Raw genomic sequence first — 24,635 nt, 5'->3', positions numbered from 1 at the left:
CTTCCACTTCTTTTTTTTCTCTACTGATGGCACAGTATTCAAGGGAAAAGACATTTTACCATCAGACTGCCTTAACTAGATTCTGACCCTCTTTTTCTAGTTGAATAATTCTGTTGAATAAATATTACCTGAGCTCTAACTAGATAAGGAGCAAAAGGAACACAGAGATGAATGAGAAAAAGGGTCTTGGGCTTTGGTTAATTGCAGGCCAGCAATACATGTTGTTTGGATAGACAGTTATATTGCACGACAAAGAGATTTATAGGTTGAAGGGGATCAGCATTAAGTCAGGTTGGTCAACACCTGTTGTAGTTTAAATGCATTCAACATATTTCTAAGCACCTGCTTTGCTTCTTCCTCACCTCTCTCCTTCCAGTAGGCATCAAAACTCACATACACCTTTCCAATCCTCAAAAGAGCTAATCTTCTCTAAAACTCCACTGTTCATCTGCAACTGGTGTAGGGATTCCCCTACTTGGCCCCTCAACATAAAATCTCCAGGTGCTTATCAACAGAATCCACTGGGTTCCTACTCCACATTCCCAAATGGCATGAAATGCACACTCTGGCCTTACTTTGAAGTATCTTGAAATAAAAGCATCCCTGTCGCTGAAGAAATCATAATCTACTGTTAATTGGCCAAATTAATACTGATGTCCCCTGTTAAGTGCTTAACAAGGCACAGAAAAATGGTATTATAAGGCGGCAAAATCAAAACTCACCAACTGACAGTTCTGTTTGCACAGTGTTTCAACAATTTAGTAACTGAAAAACAACCAGCTAAACTTCTGGGTTTTCCCAAAAACCTGAAGATCTGGTAACACTGTATCAACCCTCCTTCATAGCAGCAGGGATTGGCCAGGTTGCCGGCATCTCCTCTAGGCAGGGCATAAGCTCTTGGGTGGGCTTCCCAGAATCCGCCTGCCAATGCAGGAGACGCGGGTTCAGTCCGTGGGTCGGGAAGATTCCCTGGAGCAGGAAACGGCAACCTGCTCTGGCATTCTTGTCTGGGAAATTTCATGGACAGAGGGGCCTGGTGGGCTACAGTTTGTGGGGTTGCAAAGAGACACAACTGAGCGACAAGCACAAGGTCTCAAGTATATGGCAGTGATCCTGAGGACTCCTGTGACCATCAAGGACCTGTGCCACACATACCAGGTACCTAGACCTCCAGGAACACAGCAGTAGGCAAAACACAGAAGGCCCTGCTCACGCGGAATGACTGTGGCTTTGAACAGATGATGAAGGATGGGGTAAGCAACCCACAAGGAACAGTATAGGTATTCTAGTATTCCTAAGCAACTCCCTATCTAACAGAATCTATGAGCAAATCCTTTTGTGAAGTGAATGGCTACTCCCTATTTTATCAGTTTTGAGCTCTATAATGAGCATGTTTCAAGTGATGGTACACAGTTATTTTCTAAACCCATATAATTACAAGATTATAGTGTGAATTCCTGTGTTATGTGTGTGTACATACACACACACTGAAAAATGGTATTAGGAGAAGTGATAATGAGTTTTGTGTCCAGATATATGTATCACTTAAATTGACTTCTGAGTTTCACACATGGATTCAATTATCTCTGTATCTTGTATTCTGTGTATCTCATATATGACCTAAATATACTGTTAAATTTGTGGTGAACATCTTCAGATTAGCAAATTTGCATCAAAAATAGACATGCTCTTTTAACATTTAAAGGTACCATCAAAATTACATTTCCTATTATTTAATACTAAAGCTCTCAGATTCACAGTAAATTCTATTTTGACAACAAAGTGAAGCTTTTAAATTGTAAAGGATTCTAAGTATGAACTATTGTCAAATGCCCTCAATTTCTGCCTTGCTGACCTATACTAAAACTTTTGATGACTCCTAATTATATAATTGGTAAGTGAATAAAGGACATCAGAAAAATTACTTGATAACTTGACAAAGTGTTTATACAGAAAGTGAAAGTCGTGTCTGACTCTCTGCAACCCCATGGAATTCTCCAGGCCAGAATACTGGAGGGGGTTGCCATTCCCTTCTCCAGGGGATCTTTCCAACCCAGGGATTGAACCCAGGTCTCCTGCATTACACATGTATTCTTTACCGTCTGAGCACCGGGGAAACCCAAGAATACTGGAGTGGGTAGCTGATCCCTTTTCCAGCGATCTTCCCGACCCAGGAATTGAACTGGGGTCTCTGGCATTGCAGGCAGATTCTTTACCAGCTGAGCTACCAGGGAAGCCCATTTATACAGAGATGTCTGCATATTCTAATTAAGTTCTCCTGACATTAAAATCACAGGAAACCATGAGTTGCAATAGTGTAAACTGTTTAAGTAAAAGAGACAAGGAAGATAGAATATTGTTCAGGTAAGTTAAAATAATTTCATCCAACTAGGCCTGGTTCTGTCTGCCCTAAACCAAGTCATATTGTTTATTTTACAACTTGGGTTAGTAAGACCATGATTACCATTTAGGGGAACAGAATTCTCTTCTGTGAAAATTATTTGCTGGCTCATTTATCATCACTGCCACCAAATATAAAAATTATCTTCAATCACAATCTTGATTTGTATGACTCTAAGAATTAGCCCTAAGAAAAATGGGTGGTACTGGTACGGAGATCAGGCTACTTATTTATTGACTCAGATCCAGGTCTTCTGGCTGCTAAACTCACATTCTTTCCACTACGCTTTACTAGCTCTTTCTCAATAATAACTTAAATGTAAAGCAAACTTTCAGAGTTTGCAAAGATCTACTATCTCATTTAACCTTCGTAATAATCCTAAGAAGTTGAGGCAGGCATAGTATCTCTAATACTTAGGACACTGGGCACCCACACATAAAACAATTTGCCCAAAGAAGATGGATCGAATGCCAGGCAATACTGGAAGACAAAAATAACTACTAAAAAACCTTATTGTGTACAACTGAAGTATGTGACCTTTAGGGTAAGCCTATCCTCAAATCTGCTGTTATATTCTAGAGATGGTAAATACCAGATATCTGCACTGTCTCTCTTCTTTTCCCACAATCCTTCAGCACACTCTTTCTTGCTAGGCCTGAACCCAGCCTCCAAAGCATTTTGAACACATAGTTCCAGGCAACCCCTATCAACCAACACAGATAAAATCTGCATTCCTGTTCTCTCCATTAAGGCCCACTTGTATAATACCTGTTTTTGACATTTTGTCTTTGCTTTTGTTTGGATATTTGCTTTCATGGCTCTACTAGAATTGTATATTTTATCTTTTCCAGGTCCTGGAAATCTGCCTTATTTTGATCTCAGAGCACCCGCTGCAAAGATTCATATATAGCAGGCACACAAGGTGACAAATACATGGTACTTAGGAAAAAATCTTGGAGAAGGAAATGGCAACCCACTCCAGTACTCTTGCCTAGAGAATCCCATGGACAGAGGAGCTTGGTGGGCTGCTGCTGTCCATGGGGTCACACAGAGTCGGACACGAGTGAAGCGACTTAGCATGCAGGCATGCTTTGGAGAAGGAAATGGCAACTCCCTCCAGTGTTCTTGCCTGGAGAATCCCAGGGACAGAGGAGATGGTGGGCTGCCGTCTATGGGGTCACACAGAGTTGGACACGACTGAAGCGACTTAGCAGCAGCAACAGGAAAAAATCTAAAGTTAACAATAAAAATACCTTCCCTTATTTCTAATTACCATTTAGAAAAGAGTCATAAATGTTCTCAGGAAAGCGATAGTAAAAACAAGTTTTGTGGGTCAGATGGTCTCTGAAGCAACCACTAAACTGCCATTATGATGTAAAGCACCTATAGACAATATGCAAATAAATGAATGTGTCTAGATTCTAATAAAAATCTGAATTATTTAATTTTCACACCACATATTATTCTTCTCCTGACTTTTTTCCCCCCAACAATTAAAAAAAAAAAACAATCTTAGCTTGCAGGTCATAGAGAAACAGGGTGTACGCTGGATTTGGCCAGTGGGACCACACGTACTGAGCCCGGGCCTAAACCTGTGGTTTTCAAAGTGAGAGTTTCAGGTGGTCTGCAAGATCCTTTCAGCAAGTCCAACTATCTATGTGTGAAGCTGGACTTTCTTTGGTTCAACCAAAACACTTAAAAAAATTCAATCATCAATCAAAACAATGCACAACAGATTAAATGCATAAGCAAATATGAAGACCCAGCTGCATTCTATTAAGCCAGAAATTGAAAAGATTTGCAAAAATGTAAAATAATGCCACTCTCTTCCCAATAATTTTTCTTTGTTTGGAAAATACCTAGTTATATGTCATAATGTTCTTTATATTAACATATAATGGACTTATGATTGATTTTTTAAGTGGATTAATATTTTTTAAGTTCCTCAGTTTTGATTTCTATTTAGATGCCAACAGCTACAACCCATGAAGAGAAAAAAAGCTGTCTGGGGGCCCTAAATAAAAAATAATTTTTAAAAATATGCTGTTTATATACACACACACACACACACATATAAACTGGCCACACCCCATGGCACTCAGGATCTTAGGTCCCTAATCAACCAGGGGTGAAACCTCAATCCTCAGCACTGGAAGCAGAGTCTTGACCACTGGACCACCAGGGAAGCCCCTGGCCCCCAGTAAGTTTGAGACTGTAAGGGGCTCTTGAGACCAGTCACTTTGAGAACCCGCTGCGGAGCTGCAGCAGGATTAACTGCTATGGGCAGAGTCGCCTGGAGAAATGAGGGCACCTCCTCAGGTCAGGGCACCAGACACACCTCCTGATTTCAGTCTCCTTCTTGATTTCCCCCTGTCTAAGAGCTTCCTTTCTTTCTTTCATTAAATCCTTATTTGGTAAAATGTAATCCCATGCAATTTACATTCTTGTATAATAAAGTTGGTGAAAATGTGGGGTGATTTTCATTGAAAGAACTCTTTTACTATGTGCAGACCATAAAAATGCTTTAGCCTTTGTCAAAATAGGTAACTAGATTCAAATCTCTCTCTCTGGCTTGTCTTTTCCAATCTTTAAAAAAAAAAAAAAAAAAACAACCCACAAAATTACTATTGTAATTCCTTGCCTTCAGAACAGCTCTCAAAATAAACAGATTCACCAGCTTCTTTATAAATCATAGTCTCTTTGACTTGGCTCCACAAAACTGGACAAGCCTGGTGCTAACCAGCATCCTCACTAGCGTTACATCTAAAGAAATGAAATCCAGGAAGCATGGCACCAGTTTAATTGATAGCCCTAATAACAATGTGCTAAAAATCACATTTTTGCAAGTAAAGTTTATACATCTTACAGAGTATCTTAAAAGAGTTTTAATATTTTGCTTGTTCTACCATTTGATATTTTAAAACTTTTAAAAAGATTACTTTAGGAGACATAAAAGGAAAGTTCTCTTAATTCTAGTGTTACCATATGTAAGGAAACCTTATATAAGGAAGTTTTCTTTTTTTTGGGGGGGGCAGTTTTCTTATATATAAATTTACTCTGTAGTAAGGTTTAACTGTCCAGACAAATGATGTATACTGCTGGCCTGGGGAAACCTCTCCCTCATTCTTCATTTTAGAGAGAATTAAAGAAATGATACCATAATTCCAATAATTATAATTCTGTTGAATACACACTGTTAATTAGGAGGCACTTCCACATGAGTATATGAGTCTAAAGATCTTTATAGTTTTCTCTTAGAGAATAATAACTTTGTAAACAATACAAAGTGGGAAGAAATTTCTGGTTTTGAATATTTGTCCTTTAATCTGTATTATAAAATATCTAAAAAAAAAATCAAGAATTATGATCAGATGCTAAATCTGCCATAATTTGTGATTATTGTCTCCAAGAAGAAAAATAAAATACATTTGGTTCTTTTGACCAAAGCAAAAACTTCAATTCACTAGCATCTAGACCAGAAAGGCATTAACAAATTATTACCTATTTGGAGAATTGTTATCCATCTGGGGAAACAGTACAAATTAATTTAAAGAGATTTGGTAGCTGTGCTGTTCAATGAAGAACAACAACAACAAAACACATAGATTTGAAATGTGGGGGAAAATGCTTACTATTTAAATTTACAGTAAAAGCAAAAGTCTCATCATGATTGCAAAACATTCCAAATTGTGAAACTTAAGTTATTTGTAAAATAGACAAAAGTAAAGCTGCTTCCTCAGTTATTTTTTGAGATCTCAGCATCTATTTAAAGAAAATGCTTATATTTAAAAGAAGGCCTATTTAAAAATAGGAATCTTTCTGCTAAATACAAATATGAACATGAAGTAAATTTATCTTATATCATGCATTCCTGTCCCATGTATATGCAAATGAAGGTGATATGAAACCAAAGTTTAAGAAAAAAATTACTTGCTTCAATTCTCTAAGGAATAAAAGAGCCTCAAACCTAAAGAACAACAACTAATGCTAGTGTAAAAACTAAAATTACATAAAATTGGTATGTGGATTATATGGGGAGAAAAGGGAGGGAAAAAAGGACATGTACTTCACTATATAAAAAACATATATTTCTGCCAATACTGTCTTCAAGATTTTTGGGGTATAACTAATAATTTTTCTACTCTCATTTTCAAATTAAAATTATGTGCATTAAAAACCTGAGTATAATAAAGTTTCCTAGGAAGGCAAAAAAGAAAAAAAAATGAAAATCACAGAATTTATACAACCACCAAGATAGAAGAGCTCAAGAGAATTTTAGTCTCATATTTGAGAAAACAGTGCTCCTACTACTCTAAAACAGTAAAACTAGAATCAAGATACAGTTATTTTAAAGCTTGGCACAGCAGTTTAAAATTTGAAAAATACCTTTGCTATTTTAATAAAATAGCTTTTAGTTTTATTTTCCCAATTTCTTCCCCAGCAGTGGGACAATAACAGTATAACTTTCTCTACCTGCTGGGGAATTTTCTTAGCACTTTGTGGAAACCGTTGGCTTTCAGAAATGGACGGGCTGATTTGAACCAAAAGTTAGACAAAATACAGAATTGCAACAACAATGAAAAAGCGATTTAGAAAGACGATCAAGCCAAGCAGATAAGCAAACTCTATATAAAAATCAGTTTTCTCGGACTGTTCATCCAGTCAGTTCCCTAATTTAAAAAAGCCAAACCAAAGCAAAGCATGCTGACTTACATTGCTTCTTTAGTTCTTTCAGCTGTTGTTTAAATTGGACAAATTTTTCGTTATTTTGAAAGTCTGCATCAGAATTCTTATTCTGTAAAGCCAAAAACTTCTTCTCCACTAATAATTTTAGATCAGGTATTTTCTCTGAACGTTCTTCTTTTACCTGAGGAGGATGATAAAATTACTGTAGTTAAATGTTAACAATGACACAGACTTGTAACAGTATTTTTCTCTCATTTTACTCAAATAAAAACATAGAGGTAGAAAATAATTTCCTTCAACAGAGAACCAGGGAGACAGGGCCCTGTTTCAGACACAGACTGCTAGTGAAGAGCAGAGAAACTCATTTACCCCATCTACCCTTCGGCTTCTTACACTATCCCTTCATTGCCCTGCTGGCTTGCCGTGTCCAGACAACTACTGTGCAACTGTGTCCTCCACCTTCACGGGAACCCGGGCATGACGCCTTCTTTTCATTTAGGTCTGTGCGGTCCCCTCTCCTTCCTCTCGAGTCTGTCCTGCATTCTCTCCAGCACTCCTCTTCTCTGGTCCTTGGCCCCGGCAGGTGAGACTGGCTCTTCCTTCACAAAATGAGTGGAGAACTTCCACCATCTGCGGTCACCAGGAAAAGTGCCCCTATTCTGTTCAAGGCTAACCTCTCAATCTTTATTCTCCCCCCTTCCCAATATTTTATTATAAAATTTTCAAACATGTATAAATGTTGAAAGCATCATATTTTACCATTCAAAGTTGAAAGATTATCTGTAAGTCCTCTGCTTTGATTATCTTCTGTCATGGAGAAAAGAATTAGATACTCTTCTATTGTTTAATTGCTATGCATGCCATGCATTAGACAAATCAAAAATGAAAATTAAGTATGAAATCAAAATACCTAAATCTATATGTAAAGTACAAGAGTATAGGAACTGACTGTCTTCTCATTGTACTGATGAAGCTCAACCAGTGCTGGATCCATCATCAGAGAGGTGTGAAAATCATGGCAAGGCTTTAGTGACAAGTTATATGTAATTAAACATTTAAAATAAGTCCTATAAGGCTAAACAATAAAGCTCAGTTTGGAAACAAGAAGGTACAATCAATTGAATAATGCCTAATATCACAAAAATAAGAGGACTTCTACCCAGTGACTAGCTACTCCTCATCCCTGCACTGGAGAGAACAAGATGAGACAAGCTCAAGGTTGTGGCAAGAAGAGGGCTCAGAGTAGACACAGAAAATAAATGATGAGTTCTTAGAAAAGAACAAGGGGTTCCCTTTCTGGATTTATAAAATAAAAGCATACATGTGAAGCTTCTCAAGGTCTTTGGTTCGTATGAAATTATTATTTAATCTTCCATGATCAGAAAAGAGCTAATCTGAGCAGCTATCAGTAAATGCAGTTTCCAACAAAGTCTCCAACCCACTCAACATACTTAATCTCCCCAGATCAAATACAACCACTGCTGAGGAGCTGGGTAGAAAAGTGTGGGGGCAGGGGATAGAGGCATTTTGGAGTTGACAATGCAGCAATTTGAAGTATGACTAGGAAAACCTGAATACACCAGATTTAGCGACTCAGAGTGCTTTCTTCCCCCACAGCCAGAACCTCCAGAGAACTGCTGTAAAGCACACAATTTCACTGCAGCAAATACCTTCTCTGGAAACTTGATGCTGGAGTTGGCATAGCTATCCACTGCAAAGAGAACTTACTGTACTCCAGCTCTCAAACTGAGAGCCTGGAAAATATTAAACTCGTTATCTGTTTAAATCAATGGAATAAATAGGGATTCATTCTATTTTTTAATGGTTCCTTGCATTGTTTGTATCCTCAAGATAAAGAGATACAGAATCCCAAATGAGGAAAGAAAAAAGCCATTCTTTGAGTTGTTAGTTGATCATAGTTACCTAGTCTGAAAAAAGTAAGGATGGCCCTCTTTTTCTAGGACAAACATAAAAATACCGCCAAGAAGTCTGAGGGGGAGGACAGGCTCTATTAGAGCCTTAGTCCACCCTTCTCCTAAGGATAAACTGCCTGGGTACAAGACTTAAAACCTGAGTTTTAAGTCACTGGGTGTACTAGTCTGGTAAGGCTGTCATAGCCAAGTAATACTACCTAGATGGCTTGAACCACAGAAGTGTATTTTCTCACAGTTCTGGAGGCTAGGAATCTGAGACCAAGGTGACCAATCTGAGACCAAGCAGGGTTGATCTGTAGAGGGCCGTCTTCTCCCTGTGACGTGGTCTCCTCTCTGTACGTGTCTGTGTCCAAACATTCTTCCCTTGAAAGGACACCAGTCACCACATTAAAAGGAAGCACCCCAATGACCTCATTTTACCTTTGATTATTTTAAAGACCCTATGTCCAAACACATTCTGAGATACGAGAGGTTAGGCCTTCAACATATGAATGTTGGGAGAACACAATTCAGTTCATACACAGGGTTAAAGAAATTTTAAAAGAGAATTTTGAAAATAGCCTACAGACTGTTAATCTTTATGCCATTATGATTTTTAAATGACAGAAACAAACCGAGAAGTAAACTTAGCAGACACTGTACTTAACAGAATGGGAATTTAATATTGTCCTGGAAGGAAAAGGTCACTTAAAAAAAGTAGCATCCACTTATCAAGTGAGTGCCTTCTCTGTGTAGCTAAACAGGAGAGAAGACCAGAAAAGCTGATCAGGAGTAAATGGTGAACAGCTTTGGGAGCCAGGCTATGAAAGTGAGGCTTGATCTGATAGGCAGCAGGGAAAGACATTAAAATACTCTAATGAATAAAGTGAAAACACCATGACAATTTTCTTTCTTAAAAAAAAAAAAAGATTGCTGTAGTTAAAGCATCGAGGATGCACTAAGACAGGAAAGGAAAAAGAAGTTACTGGACTATGCTAACTAATGGCAGAGGGGCTGGCAACTTGATCAAATTCTAATGCTATTTTTGAAGCAGAATTACTGAGTCATTTTGTGAGAGGAAGACACGAAACTGATGATGACTTCAAGATTTTTAATATGAGCAACTAACTGAATAAAATTTTCTTGAGGAAAGAAAGGGCAATCCTGAGCGTCTGGATAACATCTAAGTGGAAAGATCTAGTAAGCAGCTGGAGAGACATTTAAAATGAGAGCATGTGAAGCAAAAGAAGAGAAATGCAAAAGGAATTCTTAAAAAAAAAGTGAAGAAGAAAACCAGGAGTTAAGGCAAGTCCAAAAAGAAAAGAAAAGAGAGAATTTCCTTAAGAGATGCTTGTCCTTTGGAAAAAATGATGCAGGAGAGCTCAAGGAAGATACGGGCTAAAAAGCAACCACTGGGGTTAATCACCAGGCACTGGTGCACTGTACGACACTAGTTATCTGTTTCAGCCTACTAGCCTGCGAAGCTTCTCTCAGGCAAGGATCAGTTCATGGTGCCCAGTACACCATCTATGTTACATCAGGGGCTCAAATGACGCTGATGAACTAGTGAATTACAGAGACAGCAAATTCTACTCTAGTGATGTGAGAAGAGGGTACCGTACGGGCAAGTGAATCAAGTTTGGCAGCAAGGGAGGAGAAAGAGATGGGAAGCAGATCACAGGAAAGAGACAGTAAAGGACACTTGTTTATTCGTCAACAGTAGCTTAAAGTGCAGTTGACATGATGGAGGAGAAAGAACATAGACCCCGAGAGGGTCTGGGTCCCTAAGTTGTGGATTTGGGGACAATCCTTCTAGGCCTTGGGTTTCTCTCACTTCTTAATCAGACATCGGGAACGCCGTCAATGCCATGAAGACTTAAATATGCCATGTTTGTGTTTAACTTTGGTGCACAGAACATATTTTTTTAAAAATTCTTTCCTTCCAACTTTAGCACAGAGCCTTCAACATGTTTGTGGACTGAGAAGGAACCAGTGGGGGAACATAATCAGAAACACTAAGAGAAAGCAAGTAACAGATTTCATTTGAGGAAATCCTTCAAGTACTAGGGGCTTCCCTGGTGACTCAGCTGGTAAAGAACCCACCCGCAATGCAGGAGACCTGGGTTCAACCCCTGGATTGGGAAGATCCCCTAGAGAAGGGGACGGCTACCTACTCCAGTATTCTGGCCTGGAGAATTCCATGGACTGTATATATAGTCCACGGGGTCGCAAAGAGTCGGACACGACTGAGCAACTTTCACTTCACTTCAAGCACTAGGGCAAAAACCAGAGAGGGAAGGCAACCACCTGCAAAGCACAGGGGTCTTCACCAGGGGTCCTAAGTGCCCAGAGGCCGCACACGCACGGACCTGAGGAAACCCTCCAGAAGTACAGGCTAAGAAGAGTGGCGAGCGCCGTGCTGAAGCAGCGGCTTCCCGGGGGAGACGAAGCCGCCCGCAGCTCTGGGGGACCACTGCCATGTGACAGCAAGTCACAAATCTAGACTTCTGTGAGGTCTTTTTTTCTTCTGGTCTTTAAAACAACATAGAGACCAAACAATACATTATCAGCCTGAAGCCAGGAATTTGAAACCTAACCTAACCTTATTAATGCAAACAAGATGTCAATATTTTAGACACAAAAAAGCAAAGTTACTACTGTGATCCACAATCTTTGGGGGTCAAGTGCAATCCCCATACATCTACTTTAGGGATGAAATATGGTCCTTTCCAACAGGACAGAGAATAACGGGGAAAGGAGAGTGTGGGGAAGAGAGGGGAAAGTAAAGGATTCCATTCTGACATGCTAATCCCAAATATTAATGAAAACCTTGGGCTCTAGACTTGAGATTACAAATGAGGCTCTTCTGCTAACCGAATGATGTTAGAAAAGTTACTAAATGCATCTAACCTTAGTTTCCTCACTTGTAGACAGAAAATAATAACAGGATTTCCCTCTTGATGTTGCGGACAGGAATAGTTGGGATGAAGCAATACAGCTCTGCTGAGCTGTCTATCACAGAGAACAGTCAGTGAGGAGTAGGTGTTATTGTTGTGATTATCATTATGTGTATCTCCAGGGTAGCTGGATACCCAGGCCTGCAGCTACACAGACTGACATGACTACCCACATAGAGAAATCAGGGCATGGATTTTAATGGAAACCTGGAAATGAATGGGATTACCAAGGAGAGGAAATAAACAGAAACCAAAAAAAAAAAAAGAGTAAGGCAAGAACTCTGGAGAATACTGAATTTATGGGGTAGTTCAAAGGGTCAAGAAATAAAAAGTGCAAGAATTAAGAGGACAACCAAAAGACAGTGTCCCAAAAGTCTAGGATGTTTCAAGATCTGTCAAATGCTGCACAGAAGTCAAGCTAAAGAAGGACTGAGAAGTGTCCGTTGGACTCGCTGACTGGGTCACTGGGGACTTTAGCAAGAGCGAGATATGCACAAAGTGCTGACTTCAAAATACACAGATTTTTGTTGAATGAATTGTTTCAAAATGATGGAGCAGTGAAGACAAAACACATGTTGCCAAATGTTCCAGAGACTCTCCAACTAACTGCTCAGTTTGAGTTCAAAAGCACTTGAGAACTTCTAGCTACATTTAATTGGAACCCAACATTCCTGTGACTTTAGTATTTGTCCTGTGTCAGCCAGGGAAGGCAATTAAGGAGCTGACAGTAACAATGAAGTCAGATCTCTGGTGGCTTGTCCCTATGAACAGAGGCTCATTTCAGAAAAAGAAATAAAGGTAGGAACAAAAGGCAAACTTGTGGTCTTTACCCATACTGAAACTACGTATTATTTTCAGCATGCTTTAAACAAAAATTTATAATATTTATATGATGATCACACACTTCATTTCTTTCAAACAATATTGTACACATATGCAATTACTCAAAGTGTGTCATTTTATTGCTACAGGGCAAAGTCAAGGTCTCCTTCTCCAATCATCATTATTGCCTTATAGCTATTATTTCACTGGAAGAGATCACAGGAGTGAAGGATATTAATGGGCTGAGTCATTCACACACTTTTGAATCATGTGAGAATCTAGTATAAAATTAGTCATTCTTGTAACTGAACAAAGACTCAAGATGGATTTACTCTCTCCAAAACAGCCACTGTTAGATGTCTGGCTTCCAAAAGAACATATACCTAATGATTTATATTTTGGATATCACACAGCCTTGAGAAGTTTATCATGGGTACACAGTGGTGATAAGCAACATGCTTTGTGTTCTGCTCAGTATGCTAACTATTCCAAGTTCCAATTCATGATCTAAGGTTGTGGGACCTACTTTCATGCTGGGAATCCAGAGAGAACTGTCTCAACTAGTCCTAGAACATTCATTCACCAATATTTACAGAGTCCCAACTGGATGCCAGGCAGCATATGCACTTAGCATAATTGCTGAGACATTTATGGAGGTTGGCCCAAACTTACGACACACCACCAACCCAACTGGTCATGCACTGGGTAAATTTGTATAGGGCAACCCTGTTTCCACCTATATATAGCAAAAAAGCTTGCAGAAGTTTTCACTGAAAGGCATGCCCAGGCTACGAATCACTATGCTTTCACCGACTACAACCTAACTGCAATGGAGACACATTATATTTTCTAGAGACTTTACTATACTGCCCATGACCTTTAAAAAAAAACCACCACCACAACACATATATCACACACACTAATGATGACCAGCATGGATTATACCCTTCATCTCAGGCCAGTTTCTGTTGTCAATTGCACAATCTGCACTGAACTCTGTTGGACTCAATTATTTGCAGTTGAGTGAGTTTCCTAGTGCCATTATTTAGTTTGACTTTTGACAGAAACACTTAAGAGGGAAGGAACACTTCCTTGTTGAACATTATGACACATTGAATGGACGTCTCAGTTTGCCCAGGTGTTGTAATACACCATTACTGGACATGGAAACATCTTTCCCTCTTCAAGCCTTTCAGAAAAAATTTGAAAATGAATAAATTTAAACCTGTGGGAAAGTGCCATTGGTCTAGTTCTAATGGACACGTCCTATTGGAATAGACAGTTGTCCCACAGATGGCAGCTGAATGAGGCAACCTCATCTGTGCACATCTGTTACTAACCATTTCTGCTGTTGAAAATCATTCCAATCATTCCTCATGGCACCAATCCCACTATAAGACTATGACCAACATGAATGACATATTTGTTACAGGATTCAAATATGGTGGGGGGGAGGGGCGGGTGGTGTGGGGAAACGGGTGAAGGAACCAAAATGCTGATTTGCCTTTCTGGGCTTTGTTATTGTTTGCTTTATTTTCTTCTCTATTTTCTTTTTCTTTCTTTCTTAGGCAGAACTTATAGAAATAACCATTATTTACCTATACTATTTATTCAGCCATTCAATAAATATTTACCAAATGCCTACTGCACGCAGGCACTGTGCTAGGCATTGGAGATTCCTTAGTAAACAGACTAACCTGGTTCCTGCTGGACTCTTGGGGTTTGGGGTATAGTGGAGGAAAACAGTACTATTCAAAGAGTCAAATACCCTATCATCAGCTGTGAGAAGTGCTGTGAAGGAAACGCATTAGATGCTAGGAGAGCATGCAACAACGTAAATGCTGAGAACATCATTTCACAGGCAATCTTTTTATGTACTGCTCAATTTAAACACAGGTCAGGCTGAGGGGAGAGTGAGATGAGGATTTTTACTGTTGTTATTAACAAACACGTTGCAATTGCACAAAACCTTTCATCTGAGTGGTTCAAAGCCTTCTATGCACAAGTATCATTATCCCAATTTGACAGATGTGAGAAATGGGCAGTTCACGGTGATTAAGCGTCTTGCCCAAGGTCATACTGAGTCAGTGACAAATGACTGCAACTCATTCAAACCTCCTTTCAACTTAATTTTGCTTTGTATGTGCCTCCAAGTGCCAACTCAAAATGAACTTTCATAACTCATCCTAACTTTATGAAAACATACTTGATTTCAAGCAGATATCCTTCACCTTCAGTGGTCATTTATTAGTTCTCATATGAAAAGACATTTATTCTGAATTTAATAAAATTGCATTCCTGTCCACTAAGCTTCTGTCAAAATCTACAGAATTATTCAACACCTTATTTATCACTACAGTATCTCACTCAAGATTTTAAAATAAAAAAAGGACAGCAGTGGGTTGATGATAATGGGATATACTGGGCTTCCCAAGTACCCCATTATCCAGAAAGATGATCTCCTAAAAATGCTAGATCATCTGCTGAAGATCCAGTTCCAGTGCTGCTGGGGAAACAATACCCCATGAGGTTAATTTCCCCCAGCACGCAGGTAACCAGTGAATAATATATGAGACTGTTTCTCCAATAACCAGAACACCGACCAAGGGACAAAAGTTGAATTAGCTGTGAATCTTCCCCTCCCTCACTTACACCTAATGACCAACTTGCATTTTTTTTTCTCCCATGACTGCAACTCGAGTTCTGCAGGCCTAACAGTCTTAGTATCCAAGAGAAGACTGATTTCACCTAGGGACTCAACAATGCCTTCAGTGATTTTGGGAGCTTAAACAGCAACCTAGCAATTTTGAGCTTCTCATGACACTGACCAGACAGACAAAAATTGAGGTTACAGAACTGGTTGGGGCAATGAATCTTAATTACCAAGGGTAAACAGGATTACTGCTACAGAGTGAGGAAAAGGAGGTGTGTGTCTGGAACCTGGACTACCTCCTAGGTTTGCCACGTCATTATCTAAAGATAATGAGAGTCAAAAGCAACTCCATAAAGACAGAATCCCCAAGAACACATCTACCCCAGTAAGTGCTGTTGTAGTCATGTAAAAACCTACATCATTTGAGAGTCTATTGAGGGCAAAGAGAATATACAAGAGGTACTACAGAAGGGAGTTAAATTACCAACCATGGGTTCAGGATCAATAGCAAAAGCTAAGTATCCAGTCATATTTCTTCCTTGGTCTGACATGTACAAATTTATGTTTTTAACTAATTTCTTCCTTTCTTTTCCTGTTCCTATTGTATAAAAAGTAAGTTGGTGGCTCACTAGTTACAAAGGACCATAATGGAACAGCAGGGACGTAAAGGAATAAGTGTGTCCCAAATATCCTAGACTTGGAAACAGACACTTAAAATGCTGTATGGGGGAAAGAGAGAGCATATTTTTCACTTTTATGAGAGAGCTGCAACATGTTAGAATGGAGCAATTTCCTATTGTTGTACTGTTAGCAAGTTTAAGTCTGGAAGGAAAGTGCATACAGAGGCTGAGTGGCCAAGCTCACTGGTTGAGAATCTAGGAAACTTTCCTTTGTTTTGGGAATTTTCCACTTTATGAGTGATACCTCACTAGGGCAGGAACCAGAAATTCACTTTCTCAGCTTCCATGCAAGAAGAACACAGACATGTCAGCTTGACCCCTTGCCTGTGGGACTTGTTATTGAGACTGACACAAAGGAGGTGCCAGCAGAGCCCCTGCAACCAGATTACCCAAGGATTTAACCTTTAAAGCCTAGCTCTGCTTCAGACAAGCTGTGAAGTCTTAGGTTACCTCTGAGAAACCTGATCTCCTCATCTCTAACTCTACAAAAGTCTCTGCATTGTCATGAATACTAAATGAATTAATGCATTTAAAGACTGTAGGGCTTTGGAATCCAAATACAGTAGCCATTAGCTACATGTGGTTATTCAAATCTAAATTAATTAAAATTAAATACAATTAAAAATTTATGAGGTTGGTGCAAAGGTAATTACATTTTTGGACTGTGAATTTTCAATCATTGTAACTAGGCTCAAACACAACTTTATTAATCAAAATAAGAACCATTATAGGCAACACATTTTTGCCAATGAGAAGAGTTTGTCTATTCCTGTAGCATAAAAATCTCTGCTTTGGGATTTGACAAACTCTTGGAAATAATTTTCTGCATCCTGCTGGTTGCAGAAGTGTTTTCCCTGCAAAAAGTTGTTGAGATGCTTGAAGAAGTAGTAGCCAGTTGGTGAGAGGTCAGTGAATATGGCGGATGAGGCAAAACTTCATAGCATGACTCATTCAATTTTTGAAGAACTGGTTGTGCAACATGCAGTCGGGCATTGTTGTGGAGAATAGGGCTCTTTCTGTTGACCAATGCCAGCTGCAGGCATTGCAGTTTTTAGTGCATGTCATCGATTTGTTAAGCATACTTCTTAGATGTATTGGTTTCACTAGGATTCAGACCAGCAACATATCACCAAACAGTGACCATGACCCTTTTTTGGTGCGAGTTTAGCTTTGGGAAGTGCTTTGGAGCTTCTTCTTGGTTCAACCACTGAGCTGGTCATCACTGGTCCACTTTCATCGTACATCACAATCTGATCGAGAAATGGTTCATTGTTGTTGCATAGAATAAGATAAGACAGTACAAAATGAAATTTTTAAAAAAATTTCCAGTCAGTTCATGAGGCACCACTTATTGAGCTTTTTCACCTTGCCAGTTTGCTTCTAAGGCCAAAAGACTGTAGAATGGTCAACACTGAGCTCTTCGGCAAATTCCATGTAGTTATAAGAGGATCAGCTTCGATGACAGCCCACAACAGTTGTTTTTACCTTCTGATGGCTGGTCACTGTGCTCCTCATCTTCAAGGCTCCATCTCCTTTGCAAAACTTCTTGAACCACCACTGCACTGTATGTTCGTTAGCCGTTTCTGGGCCAAACGTGTTGTTGATGTTGCGAGTTGTCTCCGCTGCTTTCCCACCCATTTTGAACTCAATAAGAAAATTGTTCCAATATGCTTTTTGTCTAACATCATTTCCGTAGTCTAAAATAAATATAAAATAAACAGCAAGTAATAAGTCGTTCACAAAAAAAAAAAACATAAAATGAGGAATGCGTGTTAAAATGATATATAACTAAATTTATTTATATTACAATATCAAATGGCAAATTTCAACAGTGCAAAAACTGCAATTACTTCTGCACCAAGCTAATAGTTCCTCAGTCATGCTGTCACATTTCAAGAGCTCAAAAGCCACAGGTAGCTAGTGGCCACCTTTCTACAGTGCTTATACAGAACACTTCCTTTACTGCAGAAAGTTCTACTGAAAAGCGCTGACTCACAGAAGAATTTCTGGCACTCAGTAAGCACTATTATTATTAACTAGTATTGTCATCGTTGTTATTATTTTACATTACATCCCCAGAACTTCTTTGTCTCACATGTAGAAGTTTGTACTTTTTGTGTACTTTCACCCAATCCCCTCCTTCATCCCTTCCCCTCAACTCTGGCAACCACATTATCATTACTGTCTCAAGAGCAAGTTTAAGATATAGTTGAATTTAAAACCTGGTGGACATGCAATTAAATGAGGTCTTCTGACAAGAATCGGCAGAGTATCCGTTGCAATAATTTTTCAATTTTTTAAAAAATTTCTTTCAATTTATAGCTTATTATGGGCAAGGTACTGAGCTAAGCACTTCACAGAGCTATTTTATTTTATCTTCCCAAACAAATAAACAACCCAAGAAGTAAGAACATCCCTATACTACAGTTTGGGAAGTTGAGGCCAAGGAGTGGTATAACTGGGAGCACTCAAAATGTTCATCAGTACGGGATGTGCAGCTCACTGGACTGCCAGGCTTGCAAAACTACTAAATCCATGACAACTTCACTTTCATTTCCCTACAGATTTACTGAGTGTCCACTAAGGGCCATGCACTGCATAAATGCTGGGAATACGGTGGAAACAAAAGAGACCAAGACTGTGCCATCATGGACTCCGCATTCTAGTTAAGAAGAACAGTCAGAAAAGATGTAATTAGCCAGATGGTAATAAGTGCTATGGAGAACAATTTAACAGGGTGAGTGAGCTCCTCTATGATGGATGATTAGGGAAGGCTTCACTGAAAAGATGACATCTGAACAGAGACCTGAAGAAAAGTAAAAAGGGCAGAGGGGAGTAGAAGAGAATCAGAAGTGAAGATGGAGTTGTGGGGCGGAGGCAGACCAGGGAGGCCAATGTGTGGCCTTTAGCCGCTGCTCTAAGAGAGATGGGAAGGTCTGAGCAGAGGACTGAGCAGACCCGGTTTCCTTTTTTTGAGGATCACTCTGGCTACTGTGATGAGATCAGGTTTTGGGGAAGAAGGGCTGCAGCAGGAGACCACTTAGAAGCAGACCAGTCAGCAGGCATCCGCTGGCCCAGATTAGGGAGACAGCAGAAGAAGCAATAGATGGTCAGATTCTAACTGTATTCTGAAGGTAGAAAAACAGGGTTTATTGATGAACCCTGTGGATGTGGGCTGTGAAACATCAACGAACTGAGGACAACTTTGGGTTTGGCCTGACTAGATGAAATGGTACAGGTGCCATTTCCTGAGAAGGGGAAGTCGGGAGGTACAGCTGGTTTTGGAGAAAAAACAAACAAAAAAACAAGAGTTTAGTTTTAGAAAGTTAAATGCGAAATGCCTATGGGAATGAAATGAAGTGGGAATGAAAAGGAGACAGTTGTATGTCTGAGACATGGTTTTGGAGAAAAGATAGGGTTATAGCTATAAACACTATGAAAGATGACTAAGTGTGTGTTGTTATGAGAACACAAAATACATCTGGCGGACAGAGGCAGGGTGATGTCAGGCAGGGCCGTGAAGAAGGACCAGACTGAGTTTACGAAGGGCAGGAAGGCGACAGGGATCTGAAAGGGAGAGAAGAGCACCTCTACCAGAAAGAAGAATGTGTACTAAGCCCAGAAGCAAGAGAACATTCCTGGAACTAGCATAAAAGAATGGCAAAAAATGAGGCTACCAAGTTAAGCAGCGGTATACAACAGGTAGAGACATCTGAATTTAACCCTGAGGGTAATAAGGAATAACTGAAAAAGGTAGGCAAAATAATCAAATCTGCAATTTATACAGAGTTCTTGAGCTACTAGATAGGAAGTATATTTGTTGTGTTGTTTAGTTGCCAAGTCACGTCTGCCTCTTTGTGACCCCATGGACTGTAGCCTGCCGGGCCCCTCTGTCAGTGGGATTTCCCAGGTAAGAATACTGGAGTGGGTTGCCATTTCCTTCTCCAGGGGATCTTCCCAATAAAGGGACCAAACCCGTGTCTCCTTCATTGGCAGAGGTTCTTTACCACTGAGCCACCTGGCAAGCCCAGAAAGCATATTAGAAGAGAACAAAACTCTCTGCAGCAAACTCTCCGTGGGAGACTAGAGATTATGAAAATGGGGATGAAAATCATTTGAGAGTCAGTAAAAGCTGGTGGTGGAATGAGAGCTATGAGGAAGTAGGAGGAATGAGGATGATATCAGGTTTCTGATGTGGGCCACTGGGTGTAGGATATTGCCATTTCCTAAGTTACAGAATCTCTGAAGAAAATCAAGGGGAAAACTCTCTGGGCCATGCCAAATTGAAGGGGTACGCTGAAGCAGAAAGATCAAACAGATGACGTGTGTGATTCTCAGACATGTGATCTGGAATGGAAATAAGGATTTGGGACTCGGCAGCATAAAGATGGGCTTCCCAGGTGGCCCAGTGGTAAAGGACCTGCTTGCCAACGCAGGAGAGGAGAGGGTCATGCATTTCACCCCCAGGTTGGGAAGATGCCCTGCAGGAGGAAACGCCAACCCACTCCAGTATTCTTGCCTGGAAAAACCCAGGATCAGAGGAGTTTGGCGGGCTGTAGTCTATGGGGTCACGAAGAATCGGACCCAAGTGGGTGCATACACATAGCACAAAGACAGTAATTCAAGTTGAAAGCTCAGGAAGAGAGCGCAAAGGAGAGAGTCTAAGAGCAGGAAGGAACCCCAAGATTTCACGGCTGGAGAGGTGAAGCGGGGTCTACCGGGAGACTACGGAGTGTAGCTGAAAGCAGTAAGAAACAGCAGGTGTGTTGTCATGAAATTTAAGGGCACATAACAATTCAGGGAGAAGGGAGTCCTCCACAGTAGCAAAGTCGAAGTCAAATAAGAGAACGACTGAACAATGTCCTCTGAATTTTTCACCAGGTGTGGAATCTCGGGCCATTTCTGCAATTCTTTTGGCCTGAGCATCCTCATCTACGCAAGAATGTTAACGTTCCCACTGTACCCAGTTTTTGTGAGGATACACGGTGATGTAGACCAGGTACTTAGTAGAGTCAGACATACAAGGCACTTAAAAAACTGCTCTATTCTCAGTGCCCCACATTTTATGGGCTGTCAGACAGGTCAAGGTAACAAGGAGAACGGGGGTTGAAAGCATGAAACCACACAGAACCAATGGCGTGGGAGTACACTATGCATTTTGAAAATCAGCAATGCAGAGGAAAAAAAAAAACACTACAGACTGTCCTTTTCTTCTTCCCCTCTCCCAATGTTCCCGTTCTCCCCACTTAAATGCAGTTTATAACGCAGAAATTCCCCAAAGCCTGTCAGAGGAAACTTTTAAGCATATCTTGGGCTTCCCAGATGGCTCAGTGGGTAAAGAACCTGCCTGCAATGCAGGAGATGCAGGAGTCACAAGTCTGAGTCCCAGTCAGGAGATCCCCTGGAGGAAGGCATGGCAACCCACTCCAATATCCTTGCCTGGAGAATCCCATGGACAAAGGAGCCTGGTGGGCTACAGTCCACAGGGTCACAGAGAGTCAGACACGACTGAAGCGACTGAGCATGCACGAACAAGCATATCTTAGTAATTACACAAAAAACTGTGTCAGTGAGATATTTACCACAGTTGTCATAAGTTTGTGATACAGATGTTACGTTAAGAAGGGCAGCTTAAACTCAGGAGCAGTCCCCAAATAAATAAACGTTCTGTAGAAACCAAATCTATCGATCAGTGATTTCAAAATTTTTCCCAACAGTTTTTAACACGATAAGCCAGGTAATGTTTATCAAATGAAACATTCTAACTACATGATTAAGGAGACCTTTGGACAACCAAACTTACTTTCAGGTTAGTTTCGACACTGATGCAATGATAGTCATCAAGCAGTTTCCCAGATGGCATAGGCCTTCCTGTCAAGGATTAACATTCTATCCTTTCTTGCCCTCACCTCCTCAAGGACATGGGGGTAGGTGGAACTGGGAAAACTATATCCAACTTGCTTGCTTTTCTAATGGAAAAAAATACAGTGCTTTACAAAAACAAATACCACTGATTTTTTTTTTTCATATCTAAACTATTTCCATCCTTCTAGCATAATTTCTTTCAAAGCCTCTTTGCTTTAGGAATTCTCTCAATGACATTCTCAACGCACAAAGCCTATATTATAGTCCCTTCCCTATCTGCTTATTTTTGTGCTGCTGTTGTTAGTCGCTAAGTCGTCTCAGATTTTTTTGCAACTCCATAAACTGTAACCTGGCAGGCTCCTCTGTCCATGGGATTTCCCAGGCAAGGATACTGGAGCAGGTTGCCATTTCCTCCTCCAGGGGATCTACCCAACCCAAGGATCAAACCTTTGTCTTCTGCATTGGCAGGTGAATTCTTTACTGCTGAGCCCCCTGGGAAGCCTCATTATTTTGTGTTATATCCAACAAAATCAAGGCTCCAAAGAAAGTCCTAACTAATGGGGAACTTGATTTTCTTACACTCATTTAGATAAACTTTTCCATTCAACTCAGCAGTGGTTGGTGATACAGAAGCTTATCCTGCTTTAGAATCTGAACAATGAAAGAAGTTATTTCTTGCTCCAGTCTGTATGTGTGAGTGCATGTGAAGGGGAGATGTTAGGGGGAGGGACATACAAACGTGGTGCTCTCTCTCCTGATGAAAGGAAAAGACCCGGGAGGAGACTGGGACAATGCTCAGTATCATGAACATTTGAGACCAGAAAGACCAGCCTTCAGCACCTGGGCCATTGGAGAGTGCCCCCAGCCACTACATGGTTGCTGATGTAAGGATGGTGAGGACTTCCTGCTCATGTTCCATGTCTTTCCTGGGTCCTCTAGTCACCCTCCATGTACTAGAAGATCTGAATAACCAAAGGAACAAACTTACCATTTCTGTTATAACCAAACAGAAAGAGACACACTCATCGCTCTTTCCTCTGTTCTTGCCAAGCATCCATCAGAAAACCCAGTTTATGTGACTATAAGGTCTGAAAAAGCAGCAAAATATCTATTTTGTGAATACCATATTAAAAAAAAAAAAACATTAAGTTATCTTCTAACATTCTGATAAGACAGTAAGTCTGATTTCAGGTCCCTTGTCTTTATATCACACCCTGTGTCTATAGCACAGAATGAGGGTAATTCAAGGATATCAGGCTGGCTCTTTCTCTCATTTATATCTTATCCAACACAATCAAGACTGTGGAATTACCAATAATCCAGTGGTTCATTAAGCTCCTTCTCCTTAGGTTGGTCCATTCAATCTCATTTAGAAGCCTATCAAATTCTCTGTTCTTGCTTTCTCTATAATTCATACAGCTTCCTGTTATTTGAAATGACTTCCTATTACTAAAGCTATCAAACTGACTTTTACCTTACATTTTGTCACTTAGGAGAAAAATTTTCTGAGCACATGACAATGACTTCTATTATAATCTAATCAAAAGCCACTGTACCACAAGGAAAAATAATAAACAAAACAAAAACCAGTTAGGTGATTCATAGCATACAGAGCACTTTTTAGAATAATTTATATAATTTGATTCTCACTGCCCAGAGAGATTAAATAACTTCCTTGAACCAAACAGGTGATAAAGCTAAAACTACAAGGTGGCCCCCAAGTCTGAAAGCATACAATGTCATATTGTAAAGCACACAATACAATATCATAACGGGGGATCCCATTAAGCCATTTATCGTGTATTCACCCATGTTCCAGACTTGATGGCCACTCTGTAAAACCCAGATTCTCCAGCCATAGTCTGTTTTCCTTGATTTCCTGCACATTTACTCTGAAGCACTCAAGAAGGCAGAAGTCAATGGGAAATACCATCTTTATTTTTATTTTTTTCATTTATTAGTTGGAGGCTAATTACTTTGCAATATTGTAGTGGTTTTTGCCATACATTGACATGAATCAGCCACAGATTTACATGTGTTCCCCATCCTGATACCCCCTCCCACCTCCCTCCCCATCCCATCCCTCTGGGTCTTCCCAGTGCACCAGCCTTGAGCACTTGTCTCATGCATTCAACCTGGGCTGGAGATCTGTTTCACACTTGATAATATACATGTTTCAATGCTATTCTCTCAGATCATCCCACCCTTGCCTTCTCCCAGAGAGTCCAAAAGTCTGTTCTATACATATCATCTTTAAATTGGATGATATTTTTTAAAAAACTATAAACTAGGTTTCACGGTCCATTCTCCAATTTAATTTCCCAACCACCTTGGGTAGAGATTAAAAGCAGCAACTGGGACCCCTTGGTGTGCCAGTGGTTGAGACTCTATGCTTCCACTTCAGGGAGGACAGAGGTTCTTATTTCCCCAGATCAGAGGCAGGGTAGGGGGGAAGAACTAAGATTCTGGATGCTGTGTGATGTGGCCAAAAAAAAATTTTTTTAATAAAATAAAAGAAGCAATTAACATTCTCTCATGAAGCCTCATATGAGGGCATGAAGTTAAGTGCTTGACCTACATTATTGCACCTAATCTGTGCAAAAGCCCCATGAGGTATCATTATCCTCTTTCCTACAAATAAAAAAACTGAAGATTTTA

At 40.0% G+C, this 24,635-nt stretch overlaps 1 protein-coding gene across 5 annotated transcripts in view; it reads right to left on the bottom strand.

Annotated features, from left to right (window-relative positions):
• NSMCE2 (NSE2 (MMS21) homolog, SMC5-SMC6 complex SUMO ligase) overlaps positions 1 to 24,635 on the bottom strand; it is a 232,413-nt gene that overhangs the window by 147,321 nt on the left and 60,457 nt on the right. For all 5 annotated transcript variants that reach the window (XM_043483308.1, XM_043483309.1, XM_043483310.1 and 2 more), the window contains one exon: positions 7,115 to 7,268. In XM_043483308.1, coding sequence (XP_043339243.1) covers positions 7,115 to 7,268 — 154 coding nt within the window. The remainder of the gene's footprint in view (positions 1 to 7,114; positions 7,269 to 24,635) is intronic.

The sequence above is a fragment of the Cervus canadensis genome, chromosome 12 (genome assembly GCF_019320065.1).
Source record: "Cervus canadensis isolate Bull #8, Minnesota chromosome 12, ASM1932006v1, whole genome shotgun sequence".
NCBI classification, from domain to species: domain Eukaryota; kingdom Metazoa; phylum Chordata; class Mammalia; order Artiodactyla; family Cervidae; genus Cervus; species Cervus canadensis.
This window is presented reverse-complemented; position numbering and strand designations above follow the sequence as displayed.